Below are 15,521 nucleotides of genomic sequence, written 5' to 3'. Positions count from 1 at the left end.
CCAACCACAAATTTTTCCTGCAAGCTACACAACATCTTCATTAACTAAGCACACTTTGGATGGATGCTCTCCTACACTCAGCATATTGTGGCATCTGTTCATCAGCCTCTGTTAAGCCCCACTCCATATCTGGCAGATCTCTTCACCCTGCGTTAGCCAGCCGCACAAATAAGTCTTCCCAAACATGTTCCACCATGGCCACATGTACAACCCTGATCAGAAACCCTGACAGATTCTGCAACCTATTACTATTCTGAATATCTCCTCTCACACCCTCACTGACCACAAAACATCTGTCAAGTCCAGAGTTCTCAGTTTCTGCCCCTCTAAGAAATTTGCTCTATTTCAAATTCTTGCTGAAGCCCACTCCTTAATAATGAAACCCCACCTTCACTTTCAGTAAAACAACAAATATTCACCACCAAATGATACCGAGCCATCTTTAACTTGATTCAAGAGCCCAGCTAGTACTGAACCTCAACCCATACAACATGAACAACACCATCAAAAAGTATTTAATTTCCTCCTAAACAGACTATCTGATCCCAAATTCCTAGCCTCTCTTCACACACAAACTGACCAAACACAAATTCCATGTTGTGAGGGGACCAAAAGAAAACTTGGACATCATTTTTTCTTTGCAAGAAATCAGTTTCATTTATATTAAATCAATAAAAGTAGACTTCCACCTGTTTAATACTATATATTTGCTTTAAGCAAATGAATTATTTGTAGTACATGTTTCATTCCTTAGGAACAGGCATTAAGGAGTATGAGGGAGGAGTTGGAGAGTTTGAGGGAGATAATTAGGATTCTCTCAGAGTGCAGGAAGGAAAGTAGACCTCCCTCAAACAATGTACAGGATACAGTAGGTGTAAAAGAGAGATGGGAAGGAAAGGGGGGAATTGTAGAAGACAGGTGGTCTAATGTTTTAAGCGGAAGAAGATTGCAGGCTAAGGGCTCCATTCAGGATCAGAATTCAGGACAGGTAGGTGTCTGTGAGAAATCGGTACGAGTCACTGCAGGTAGAACAACTGAGGGAAGACAAGGAACAGGGAATGTGGAAGTAGGAGAAAGGGAAAAGGTAGGAAAGGGAAATGTGGAGTAGTGGATAGGAAAAGACAGGTGGAAAAGGGTCATGGGATGGAGAAAAGGGAGGTGGAAGCAGCTTCTGCAGCTGACAGGAAAGATAGGACTGACCAGGAGGGGAGGGGATCAAATGAGGTGGGTAGGGTTGAGGCTCTGGTCATGGGGGATTTCATTGTTAGACATGTCAGGAAAGTGTGTGGAGGAAAGGGTACCAGGGTAGAGTGTTATCCAGGAATTAGGTTAAGGCAGATGTTGAGGAATGTAGAAGAGGAGGAGGAGCGAAAGGAGAAGGTGGTAGTGTTTCACGTTGGTACTAACAATGTAACACAAGCAGGTATAAGTACCAAATAGTTGGGGATGTGTGGGATCTGGTAAATGCAGCACGGGTGCAGTTTAAGGAAGCGGAGATTGTTATCAGTGGAATACTGCGTAGGAGAGATACTGACTGGAAGGTGATTGGGGATTTAAATGAGCCTATGGAGTGGGTATGTGGGAAACTGGCAGTGAGATTTCTAGATCCTAATGGGTGGGATCTGTACTCAGATGGCCTTCACTTAAACGGCAGTGGTACATATAAGTTAGGAAATTTGTTTAGAAGGGTTATAGGCAGGTACATTCAGTGGAACGGGGTGGCCTAGGGAGCGGTGATACGGGACCAGGGAACTGGAAATCAACTAAGGATGACATGAAAATGTTAGTGCTGAACTGTAGAAGTATTGTAAAAAATGAAAAGGAATAGAATTAAATAATTTAATAGATTTATACTTACAAGATACTGTAATAGGAATTGATTCATGCTCGAGAAATGATATAAAAATTCTCACGGAACTGGAGTGTGTATCGTAGAGATAGGATAGGAATTGTAGGAGGGGGAGTATTCAATCTGGTGAAAGAAGAATTTGTAAGCTACGAAAAAGTTAAAGATGACAAACATGAAATTCTAGGTGTAAGGCTCATCTCTAATGATAATAGGCAACTTGATGTCTTTGGAGTGTACAGACCGGGAAAGGGTAGTGCAGACGCTGATTCAGAATTATTTGATAAGATAATCAGCTATGTGGAAAACGATAAGGAAAGGAACATGATTGTAGCGGGTGATCTCAATTTAACAAATGTCAATTGGAAAGGTAATGCGAACGACATGAGGCATGACCAACAAATGGCAAATAAGTTAATATGGGAAGGGCATCTGATTCAGAAAGTGATTGAATCAACTTTCTAAATTTTTTTTGCTAGTTGCTTTACGTCGCACCGACAGAGGTAGGTCATATGGCGACGATGGGACAGGAAAGGCCTAGGAATGGGAAGGAAGCGCCCATGGCCTTAATTAAGCTACAGCCCCAGCATTTGCCTGGTGTGAAAATGGGAAAACACGGAAAACCACCTTCAGGGCTGCCGACAGTGGGGTTCGAACCCACTATCTCCCGGATGCAAGCTCACAGCTGTGCGCTCCTAACCACATGGCCAACTTGCCCGGTTGGAACCAACTAGAGTGAAGAATATTCTGGATGTGGTGCTGGTAAAACCAGATGGGCTCTGTAGAGAATCCGAATAGATGGTATTAGTGATAACGAAGCTTTTTTTTTTTTTTGCTAGGGGCTTTACGTTGCACCGACACAGATAGGTCTTATGGTGACGAGAAGCTGTTTTGTGGTAGTTAAAAATAAATGTGAAAGACAGGAAGATATTAAAATGAGGACTATTAGGCAGTACCATTTGGCTGATAAAACAGGCATGAGGGAGTTTTGAAAAAGTAACTATGATCAGTGGAAAACTGGAAATAAAAATGTAAAATGTAAGCAATTGTTGAAGAATGTGAAAATAGGTTTGTACCTTTAAAGGTGGTAAGGAATGGTAATGATCCACTATATTATAACAGAGAAGAAAAGAGACTAAGGTGAAGGTGCAGGTTGGAAAGAAATAGAGTTAGAAATGGCTGTGAAAGTAAGGAGAAATTGAAGGAACTTACTAGGAAATTGAATCTAGCTAAGAAGTCAGCTAAGGATAACATGATGGCAAATATAATTAGCTGTCTTACAAATTTTAGTGAAAAAAGGAAGAGTATGTATAGGTACATCAAGGCAGGAACAGGTTCCAAGAAGGATATTCCAGGAATCATTAATGAACAAGGGAAGTGTGTATGCGAGGATCTTCAAAACCCAGAAGTACTCAGTCAGCTGTATGTAAAGATGATTGGTTTCAAGGATAATGTCCAGATAGAGGAGGTGACAAATACTAAGGAAGTATTAAAATTTATGTATGACAACAATGATATTTACAGTAAGATACAAAAGTTGAAAACTAGAAAAGCAGCTGGAATTGATAAGGTTTTGGAGGATATACTAAAGACAATGGGTTGGGATATAGTGCCATCCCTGAAGTACTTATTTGATTATTGTTTGCATGAAGGAGCCATACCAAATGAATGGAGAGTTGCTATTGTAGCCCCTGTATATAAAGGAAAGGGTGACGGACATAAAGCAGAAAATTACAGGCCAGTCAGTTTGACATGCATTGTATGTAAGCTTTGGGAAAGCATTCTTTTTGATTATATTAGACATGTTTGCAAAATTAATAACTGGTTTGAGAGAAGGCAGTTTGGGTTTAGGAAAGGTTATTCCACTGAAGCTCAACTCGTAGGATTCCAGCAAGATATAGCAGATATCCTGGACTCAGGAGGTCAACTGGACTGTATCGCGATTGACCTATCTAAGGTATTTGATAGGGTAGATCATGGGAGACGACTGGCAAGAATGAGTGCAATTAGACTTGACAAAAGAGTGACTGAATGGGTGGCTATGTTTCTAGAAAACAGAACTCAGAGAATTAGAGTAGGCGAAGCTTTATCTGTCCCTGTAATAATTAAGAGGGGAATTCCTCAAGACAGTCTTATTGGACTTATGTGTTTTCTTATATATATATATATCAACTAGCAAGATACCCGTGCTTCGCTATGGCTTTAAATTGAAAATTATTATTCAAAGTTTTACATTTTGGAGAGTCCACTGTTAGCTGAGCCTGTAAAATATGCCCTCAGTTCGTACGTCAAACGTTTTGGGTGAATGATTATTTATTTTCTGATCTAACACTCATTTGAACCCCATAGGAAGAATTTGAATATTTTAAACCCATCTTATTTAAAATCTGGGATGTAAAAGTGACCAACCTGTGAAATTTTGATTTTATACGTCGAACAGTAATGGAGGAATATACACTTATTAAGGGGTGAATGTTTTTAAATATTTATTAAAATCTAGAGTACAGAAGATCAACTTTCATAAAAAAAATAAGTTAGTGCCTGAAAGGGTTTCAGAGGTCAACCACCATCTAAACCCCTTAGCGGAGACTTAGGGGAGAAATATTTTGAAGTACAGTATATGATATTTTACACCTAGGACAACTTTGTACGTCAAACAGATTTGGAGGGATGAATAATTTCATTTATGGAGCTAACCTCATTTAACACTTAGGGTTGGAACATTAAAAAATGTTTCCTATTTCACACCTAGGATTTGGAATTGGAATTTTGTCTTTGTACGTTAAATTGTTTTGGAGGAAGGAATGAACATATCTGTTTTAGGATCTTAACCCCCATTTAACTCTCTGAGCGGTTAAGTTTGTTTCAAACCTTCTGTTATTTAATGCCTTGGATATCATTTGGAATTTTAACATAATTCAAATGGTTTCATATAAATGCATATTTTTGTCTTCTTTCCTCACCCCCTGACAAAACCTCCTTAGGGGTGTAATGTTTTAAGTCCATTTCTTATTTGTATCCTTATAAAAATAATTCAACTCCTTTTACGCCCCATTAAGTTGATTCCCTCCCACTGCCACAAAATACATGTCTCATTATTTTTTTATTGAGATTACGTCCTCCGTTTTTGAGATATAAGTATCCTCAAACAAAGAATTCAACTCATTTTTAAGTTAATTTATCTCCCCTCCCCTTAATTGGATTTTCCGAAAACAAAAAAAGCGTTTTTTTTTTTTTTTACCAGCAGATCCAAATACAAATTTTCATGTTTGTGTCATCTTCAGTAATTGAGATATAAGTATCCTCATAGACAGAAATCATCCCCTTTTACAGTCCTTTTTACAACCCCCACCCCTCAAGTGTTTTTTATACCAAAACAAAAAAATACATGTTGATTTATTTTTAAAAGAGATTAAAAATACCAGTTTTTAAGTCTGTAATATGTGGTAAGTTTTTTGATGTACTGTAGATATGCTCATTTTTAAAATTGACCCCCTTTAACACTTCCCGTTAAGTGGATTTTAAGAAAACAAATTGTGTGTGTTCCTCTACTTTTACAGGACATCCAAATACCAATTTTCACGTCTGTAACATCTTCAGTATTTGATATATAAGTGTCGTCATAAGAATAATTCAACATTTTCTTCAGTTCTTTTCATCCACCCCACCCCCGTAAGTGGATTTTCCGAAAACAAAAGAATACCACACATTCCACTTAGTCAAGGAGACGAGTTGCTCAACTAAGTGGTATGTAATGTATATAAGAAAATATTTTTTATTTTGCCACCTATTCAATACAATACAGAATGTTAACATACGAGTTAAAACGTTAATATATAATGAGACATGTTTCGCCTCTTCTTATGAGGCATCCTCAGTCAATATCAAAACCTTATTTTTTACCAGGTACCTAGTTAAAGATTATTCTAAAATATGTTGGAAGTGATGTGTGTGAGACAAAATTTACAGTTCATCATAAAAATGTTTCTGTTATCATTCAAACTCTAATACAATGATAAATGTGTACGTAGTTCACTTAATGAAGGAGACGTCATTTGATTGTAAGTAACATAATTGATGGCTTGAAGCCGTAGTCAATACTTGATGTTGAAGGAAATTGACAAGCTAATACATAGTAGAAAGAATATAAAATAGGTTCAATGTTGAATATACAGGGTCCTTTTTATGGCCTGCTCCGTGTGTCAGGAGAACACGCACGGAAGGCGACAGCGCGGCCGGGTGACGCATTTGCCGAGAGATATATTGCTTCATGATCGGCCAAGATGATCTAATGCAGTACGGTAGCGATAACCATTGCTTCACACACAGCAATAGTTCAGTTCTTCTGCGGCATTGGTAGAGTGTTCAATGGGTTCACTTTAAAATAGCGTAGTTTCTGTAGGAACACTAATCATGTGTTTAACGAGTGATGTATACAGTAGAACAGTGTGTATTCATTGTGTTGTGCTATGCGAAGCATTCTTCTTATACAGAATGCCACTTTCGATTCATTCGCAAATTTCCTAGAATCCTCCCTCCCCATAGGAGTACGGTACGTAGATTAGTAAAGAAGTTCCGCACCACCGGGTCCATTCTTAACAAGAAATCACGCAGGAGACGAATATTTAAGAGGACCTGACAGTTTCGCTAGGGTTCGGTATTGTAACTGGTTGCTTCAGTCAGTTCACAATGGGTATGTTGACCAAGAACTTTTATTTTATAGTGATGAAGCATGGCTACACTTAAGTGGCTATGTAAACAGTCAAAACAATCGCTACTGGTGTGCAGAAAATCCCCACCAGCTGCATGTCCATCCACTTCATGATGTAAAAATAGGCGTTTGGTGCGCAATAAGTGCTTGCAGAATTATAGGGCCTATATTTTTCCGCAAAACAATAAATGCTGATTGATATATAGACCTCATTCTCAGACCATTCTTTCAAGAGCTGACGGAAGAAGAAAGGAGTAATGGTTACTTTATGGAAGATAATGCGATGGCACACACTGTTAATCGGTCTATGGAGGTAATACGGGAATTTTTCGAAGATCGTGTGGTTAATTATCCCCCTAGATCTGATTTAAATCCCTATGATTATTACCTGTGGGGGATGCTGAAGGGAAAAGTGTATGTGAACAATCCTCACACAAGAGAAGAACTACAAGAGAACATTACACAAGTTATTTAGAACATCACACGAGCTGAGATTTGTCGAGTGTCTGCAAACCTATTTACGAGGTGTCAGGCATGTTTGGCAACTCAAAGACAACATTTTGAACATCAAATGTACTGCCAGGTAGGTTTTAGACTAATAGTTTCACTAGAAATGGATTTCTATAAGTGTGAATTGCCGTGAATAGTGGGGAGGAAAAGCGTGCATTATACTGGCTAGCGACCGAGTGTCATTGCGCCAGCCGTGCCGTGCTCTGAGTGGTGCTGTCAAGCATGCTAAAGAAAAGCCCCTGTACAATACAATACAATGATAATATGTATTAGCTTGTCAATTTCCTTCAACATCAAGCACTGACTATGGCTTCAAGCCATCAATTATGTTACTTACAATCAAATGACGTCTCCTTCATTAAGTGAACTACGTACGAAGTTATCATTGTATTAGAGTTTTAATTATTTCAGAAACATTTTTATGATGAACTGTAAATTTAGTCTCACACACATCACTTCCAACATATTTTAAAATAATCTTTAACCAGGTAACTGGTAAAAAATAAGGTTTTCATATTGACTGAGGATGCCTCATAAGAAGAGGCGAAACTGTCTCATTATATTTTAACAATGTTTTAACTCATATGTTAACATTCTGTATTGTATTGAATAGGTGGCAAAATAATAAATATTTTCTTATATACATTATATGATACTTTCAATACGGATCAAAAATGATTTTCATTACTTTAGAAATCCACAAGACACATGTAAGGGTAAACATTTTAAGAGTAGGCTACTTCGATAGTGGACAGATATGGATCATGCATTAGACTAAAGCTGAAACTTTTGTATTAAATTCTAGCTAGTACTGATTATAGCAGAAGATATTGGACTTTCTTAATTTCCAACCATACCATATATGAATACATTCATTTGAAAAGTAAGCCTGAAACATTTCTGACCCTATAGGAAAATAATTAGAGGTTTTGTGACAAAATACTAACCTATACACAAGGTGTCTTGTAACGTGAAACCTTCAGCACACTTTGTGCACATGTCAGGGCCATCTCCATGACAACCATCACAGGCTTTGTCACATTCTGAAATCAAACAATTACATCAAAAATGACAGACAAATAAAATAATATCCATATGACAAATTGCTGTCTGGTTACTTCGCTCAACAAAGTGGCCTTCAGTTCATACGGCCCCAGGTTCAATTCCCGGCCAAGTTAGGAATTTTAACCATGTCTGGTGAATCCTGTGGCTCAAGGGCTGAATGTTTGTGTTTGTCTTAACACATATCCTCACTCATAGACAACACAGACCACAGAAACACCCAATAGTGAATACATCCCTTCACATAGGGTTGGCATAAGGAAAGGCTATTTGCTTTATGTCGCACCAACACAGACAGGTCTTATGGCAACGATGGGACAGCAAAGGCCTAGGAGTGGGAAGGAAGTGGCCGTGGCCTTAATTAAGGTACAGCCCCAGAATTTGCCTGGTGTGACATAAGGAAAGGCATCCAGCTGTAAAACTGGGCTACATTCATACAAAGTGCTAACCCCAGGTGATTGGTAAAATATTGAAGAAGTAAAATTGCACAAAAATTATGTTTTTCAGTATTTATCTAAAAATCTTGTACAGTTAGCAAACTAAATTAAGAGGAGACCTGCTAATCTCAACAGGCATCGGGACTTATGATCAAATACTTGGATTAGCTGAAATTAACCACTTGACATACTTTGACGGATCTCTCCGTCCTGGCTCTCGACTGCACTCCTGTACAAAGACGGATCTCTCCGTCCATGCATAGTGTTTATTTCCGGACCCGCTCCAAGCCGGTTTCCTTTTCGAAGGGATTTGATATTAGTAAGGTAACGTCTTGACGGACGGAAGCACTGTTTTATTCCGTTGATGTATTCAATAAACAGTTCTGTGCAGTTATTCCGTGGAAAGAATAACCTGTGTCTTAGCAACCTCATCATAAGCGAAATCATGGCTGCCTCCAAGTTGAGTGACGAAGCGATTATAAGGGAATTTTTAGAAGAGTGACATTGATATAGAAATAAGCGGCGAAGAATTTAGAAGAAATGAAAGTCGTGAATGTAGTTCGTGTGATAGTAACGTGAGCATTGGTAGGGGTTAACTAAGTGCTGTTTTGCCGTCAAATACAGTATGTCACTGAATTTTAGGCCTATAACTGATGCTACACCAACGGCTTCTAATCATATTTTACGCGATAGGGAATGGAACTCAGAGCACGTAGGTAATACTCCAGAGTATCATCCATGCATCACACCTGGTTTAATAAATAGTGTTGTTCAAAGGCACCTAGGACAATGCCGGAACGAACTGCAAGTTGTGAACAAATTTCTAACAGCTAGTGGCTTTACGCCGCACCGACACAGATAGGTCTTATGGCGACAATGGGATTGGAAAGGCCTAGGAGTTGGAAGGAAGCGGCCGTTGCCTTAATTAAGGTACAGCCCCAGCATTTGTCTGGTGTGAAAATGGGAAATCACGGAAAACCATCTTCAGGACTGGCGACAGTGGGATTCGAACTCACGGTCTCCCGGATGCAAGCTCACAGCCGCATGCCTCTAAACGCACATGGCCAACTCGCCCGGTAATTTCTAACAGCAGGCTTTTGGGAACATCTAACCAATGAGACAAATACTTATGCATGTAAATGTAAATGTCTTGTAAAAATAGGGTAATGTCATATGAAAAGGAACACTGGTTTCCTGTATCTGTGGACAAAATGAAGGCCAGATTACCTTGAAGTGGTAAAATATAATGGAAAAGTTCAAACCCAATCTTGATGTCGACTACAACTGTGGAATGGGTGGTGCTGATTCCCGTGACCAGAGACTCGCATCATTCCCCTTGATGAGGAAGTATGTAAAAGGATACGAAAAAATATACTTCTACATGCTAAACATGACACTTCTAAATTCCAACATCATTCATCGCCTCCTCAACCCTGACAAAAAGCGAATAGGCTTTACCAGCTTCCGAATCAATTTGGTCGAACAGCTGTTGGCTAGTGTAACCTTGCTTGAATATCCAAAATGAGGATGCCCAAACCCTGGGGATACACCACTGAAACTTCAGGGGAGGCACTGAGGACACTTTCCAACCAAAATACCCCCAACAACGAAGGTTATCCCATCACAGAGATGCAAATCTGTGTGACATGGGGTCTGAGGAAGGAATCTTCATTTGAATGCCACCGGTGCAAGGTGGCGCTGCACGCATATGACTGTTTTATGATCTACCATACACATAAAGACTTCACAAAGTACATCTGACAGTAGTTTGGATATTTCCTCTCATTAAGTTGCTGTAAAGCATGCTTTTTCCATGTCAGTGATAATATCATGTAAAGTAATGAAAAAAATGGTACACCAAGGCATAAATAAGTTCAGTTAAGTGGTATGTGAATGGGTTAAACACAAAATATAGCACCATGTTACAAATATCAAGAATGCCATGAAAGATGATAGTCATAAGAATGTGCGAGCATGAATATCAGCTAACAATTTTCTGCCACAAGTAGCGGAGTGGAGTTAGAAACTGTGTGTGCTGCTGTCACTATCTCGGTTCACTCTTCAACACTGCGGAAGCGGATTATTGCTGACAGTTGAAGCCATCAAGTATGTAACCTACTCAACTTTGTCATACTAGCTCCCAACCTTTGGTATATTCTTTCCCACACTTCCAAAATATGATTTTGGGGACTGCGCAAAGGGTGTGTATCTCCAAACAAGAGCTGATGGCAACTTGTTCAACGCTGCCAAACTCAAAGCTAAGACAAAAGTGAGGACAGTACTTTTTCATGAAATGCTATATACTGATGGTGCTGCTTTGGTAGCTCACAGACAACTCCAGCTGAAACACGTGATTGACCGACTGTAAAATGTCTACGAAAAGTCTGATCTTACTGTTAGCCTACAGAAAACTACTGTTATGGCCCATGAATGTGAAGATCTCCATCCCACACTGAAGGTAGGTCATGATTTCATCTACCTAGGATCCACTATATGCAACACCTTTTCTCTGGATCCCAAGATCACTAAGAATTGCCAAGGCTATGACCGTTACATCTAGGCTGAAGAACAGAGTTTGGATCAACAGACTACTGACAATAAATATAAAATATGAGACTACAATGCATGTGTCATCAGCACACTTCTTTACAATGGGAAGACCAATACAACCCTTGCCAAACCTAAGACAATATTGAACACCTTCCACCTTTGCCATCTGAGGAGATTTCCAGATCTCTAAAAGGGACAGAGTACCCAACACTAAAGTCCTAGAACGTGCGGGGATCTCCGAACTTGGATGGCTGGGTCATGTAACACGATTGGACCTTGAGCGAAAACCCAAGACCTTGCTTTATGGAAAAATTCTTGAGGGTACGAGACCAGCTGGAGGCCACATCTATGTTTTACACCTCTGTAAAAAAGATCTGAGCCAGGCAGATATTTTTCTTAGTGACTGGGAAAGCACTGCTGATGATCGAGATCCTCGATGACTGGCTGTGAGAAAAGGAGTGCAAAGTGCAGAGAGGAAATAGAATGAAGATCTGATGGCAAAAAGGGCCAGACAAAAAGAAAGAGGAAAAGGAAGAATGGATGCCATCATTCACTTTGGCTCTGTAAAGATGAACTGAATTCTTGGTTACTAAGGTTCGGACTGGTGGAAAGTCTACGTACAAAAGTAATTCCTACACTGAGACTTCACTCATCCAATAAACGAACACAAACATATTGTTTCATCTACCACCTTCATTTCCACCATCATTTCTAACCTTTCTTTACTTCTTTAATATACATAGTGTTCCCAAAAAACAGGGTAAGTAATCAAATTGAGGATTATAGTACACCCCATAATAACACAAAATGTCCCTATGAACTTAAGTCCTATGGTCAAATGTTTACGAATTATGCCTGGTTATGTTATCAGGTGGAATGGAGGAAATATTTTGTATTAAATTTGGAGTCAGGAATTCTGTCTTAATCCCTGAGAGCAGTGCAATGGTATCTCATGGGATTTGAAATGCCCGCTACATAGATTTCGTAATACAGTAGAAGTCCGCTATAGCGAGTATGGCATGTAACGAGAACTCCGTTATAGCGACGATATTTTTCTGTCCCTTCAAAATTCCTATATTAAACTGTGTATCGTCCTTCGGTTACAGCAAGAACCCTATCACTGGCGCATCCGTTATTACGAGCGATTAAGCGGGCGCGATTTTTTCCGTTATTTATGCACCCCAGCGATGATATTGCATGTGATCGATTACCTTCGGCATCGTTTCCTCGCTACGTGCACTAGCGATTTCTCTCGTCGACATTCGAAGGCGATGTTGGAGTTGATTAGTAATATCCGTCGACAGTTGCTCCGTAAAGAAAATTCGGAAAGAAAGAGAACATATTTTCGTAATAAATGCGTAAATAACGTGTCCGATAATGGTTGTTAACTCGTTAAAATTAAGGCTGACTAAACGACCGCTTCATTTTGAGGCTAAATACTGCAATTAAGTAAGAATGGGATATACCTTGAGATATGACAGAGTGCTTAATTGATTTCAGAGGTTAGTTTATATTTTGTCGCGTCTAGTTAAATTACGGAAAGGATATTATGAAAATTTATAGCGAGAAAGGTATAATTTCTCTACTGGCGCTTGTGTGTTTTCATCATACGTATAGTACGGTTAAGTTAGGATACGTGACGCTGTTTGAATAAGAAAATTGAAACGTTTGCAACAAAATGCTATCGATCATCTTCGGTACGGTTCAGTTTTCTCACTTTGTGCATTTGCGAGCTCTCTCGTTGACATTCAAAGGCGATGTTGGAGTTTAGTAATACCCATTGAATGCTGTTCTCTAAAGAAAATTCGAAATGAAAGAGGAAAACACGTTTTCATAATAAATGCGTAAATAACGTGGCCGATAGCAGTGGGTAACTCATTAAAAATAAAAACTGAAGTAAACGATATCTTAATTTTAATGTTATATACGGAAATTAAGTAAGAATGTGATACACCTCAAGATATGGCAGAGTACATCACTGATTTTAGAGGGTATTTCATATCTTCTCTCGTCTAGTTACGGCTATTTACATGTAAATTTTTCGCGAGGAGGTTATTTCTCTACATGAGTTTCAAATATGTTTTCATGATAGGCTACATATACGGTTAGGTTAGGTGACGCTGTTTGAAGAAGAAAGCTGAGGCGTTTGCCACAGAAATCTCTGGAGTGATACCGTATTTTTCCGAATCCAAGACTTTTTTTTTTCTCAGAGTCTAATGCAAAAACTCAAGGGTTGTTGCATTCGCGGTCTAACAGGAAGTTAATGGATACCACTGGCAACTATCGCGGTAACCACGCTGCTTCTTTTCACACGCGCACAGAACTCGTTGACAATAAACGACCGCCTCTTTACTACACATCGCTAGCCGCGACAACCGGTTGTACAGAGCCTGTGTGTTTCTCAAATCTGCAGAATGGCATCAAAGCATGCGACCCTTCGAATTCTTAGAAAAGCCATGGCTACTCAGTGGCAGAATCATAACGCTTCTATTGTACTTGACGCTTAGTAAAATTAAGGTTTATAGGCAGCAGTGGCGGTGGGCTCTTAGGAGCACAGGAGCACGTGAACACCCAGTTTTAATACAACTTTACGCATTCATGGATAATTTAAAACTTTCCTTTCTTTCGACCTGATTTCAATAATCGATCGAAAGCACTCGACTTATATCGAAGCTCCGTTACACCGACAGTTGTTCGTTTTGACTGACAGTGCAGCGAGCACACTGGGTAATGCGCTATTGTGCTGAAGACTATACGCATGCGCAAAGCAGATGACGTCATGGTTTATGCACTGATATTCCCATTAGCGAGGAGCACGGTAAGGTACGTGCTTTGCCGTCTTGAGCAATCCTCAAACCAGTGGCAGTATTACAGTTGACCACAAGGGTCCGCCACCTCCCCTATTACTGTTAGCCACAGCCCCGCAGGAGATACTATTGCATTACATTGCCGGCAGATTTCGCTAGTAATTCTGAATAGGCATTTTCTAGCCCGTGAACAGGTGTTCGCAATTGCGGGAAGAAGTTTGCTTTACCTTGTGACTGGAAAATCTTCTCAATTGAAATTTATTTGAGTGTTGTGTTTTGCTTCTCTGTTCGTATGGTTTGAACCATGGTATTCTTAGTGTAAGAGGAAATGAATTCAATTCAGTTAATTTTAACCAGCGAAATATTAACCGTCCGCCTCTGTGGTGTAGGCCCTAGTGGTTAGTGTGATTAGCTGCTACTGCCGGAGGCCCGGTTCGATTCCCGGCTCTGCCACGAAATTTGAAGAGTGGTACGAGGGCTGGAACTGGGTCCACTCAGCTTCTGGAGGTCAACTGAGTAGAGGTGGGTTCGATTCCCACCTCAGCCATCCTCAAAGTGGTTTTCCACTCCTTCTCCAGGCAAATGCCGGGATGGTACCTAACTTAAGACCACGGCCGCTTCCTTCCGTCTTCCTTGTCTATCCCTTCCAATTTTCCCATCGCCCACCAAGGCCCCTGATCAGCATAGTAGGTGAGGCCGCCTGGGCTAGGTACTGGTCATCCTCCCCAGTTGTATCCCCCGATCTAATGTCTCACGCTCCAGAACACTGCCCTTGAAGGCGGTAGAGGTGGAATCGCTCGCTGAATCCGAGGGAAAAACCAACCCTGGAGGGTAAGCAGATTAAGAAAGAAATATTAACCTATCAGGGTAAGTTAGAAATTATAAGGCTTGGACCGGTCAGACCAGATTTGATTATTGAGAACCTTACAAAAACTGACAAACGCGACTATAGGCGTAAGTTTAAGACAGAAATGTACGAAACATGCAAGTGGCTCTGTGGATGGTGGTCTAGGAGTGCGCCTTTTTGTTTGCCCTGTTTATTGTTCAACAAAGAAAGAAGTGTATGGAATTTAGCTGGGTGCACAGACCTTGCTCATTTGAGTGCAAAAATAAATTAACATGAAAATTCTCATGCACACAAAAACGCGAGTATTGAATTCCCTATGCTAGTGTAGTCTGTAATTTCCAAGACGAGAAAAAATTAACATGTGATAGAGCAGAACCCTGATTAACCGAGATAATGTGGAGACTATTGCGGTCAATTCGGAAACAATTATTTTAAAAAAAATCGACCGGTAAATGCGGCACACATTATTTCCATGCTTCTCGTCGTGCCTAGGTGAACTTCGTGCTATTTAAAAGCCAAGAATAGTGCTCGCATCCTTCAATATCCGCAGTGTTCTAAAGTTATTATGAATTTTACTTTTGTTCTACACTAACAGATTAGTCTAGTATAAAATTTATCCTCGGTTACAGGGGTTCTACCATATTATTTGTGAAAAAGGAACCGTAGGCTACAAGGAACTTTTGGTGAAGTGATTTATGTACCTATGTAACTTTTTTGCTGATTTGAGACATGAACAAAAATATTGTTGTGA

The 15,521-nt window shown here is 39.8% G+C and overlaps 1 protein-coding gene across 2 annotated transcripts in view; it reads right to left on the bottom strand.

The window, feature by feature from the left end:
* The window catches only part of Creld (Cysteine rich with EGF like domains), a 270,526-nt gene that overhangs the window by 36,382 nt on the left and 218,623 nt on the right, over positions 1–15,521 (bottom strand). For both annotated transcript variants that reach the window (XM_067139457.2, XM_067139458.2), the window contains one exon: positions 8,015–8,110. In XM_067139457.2, the coding sequence (XP_066995558.1) occupies positions 8,015–8,110 (96 nt within the window). The remainder of the gene's footprint in view (positions 1–8,014; positions 8,111–15,521) is intronic.

Source organism: Anabrus simplex, chromosome 2 (genome assembly GCF_040414725.1).
Source record: "Anabrus simplex isolate iqAnaSimp1 chromosome 2, ASM4041472v1, whole genome shotgun sequence".
NCBI lineage: Eukaryota > Metazoa > Arthropoda > Insecta > Orthoptera > Tettigoniidae > Anabrus > Anabrus simplex.
The sequence above is the reverse complement of the archived record's forward strand: the minus strand, read 5'-3'. Positions and strand labels throughout refer to the sequence as shown.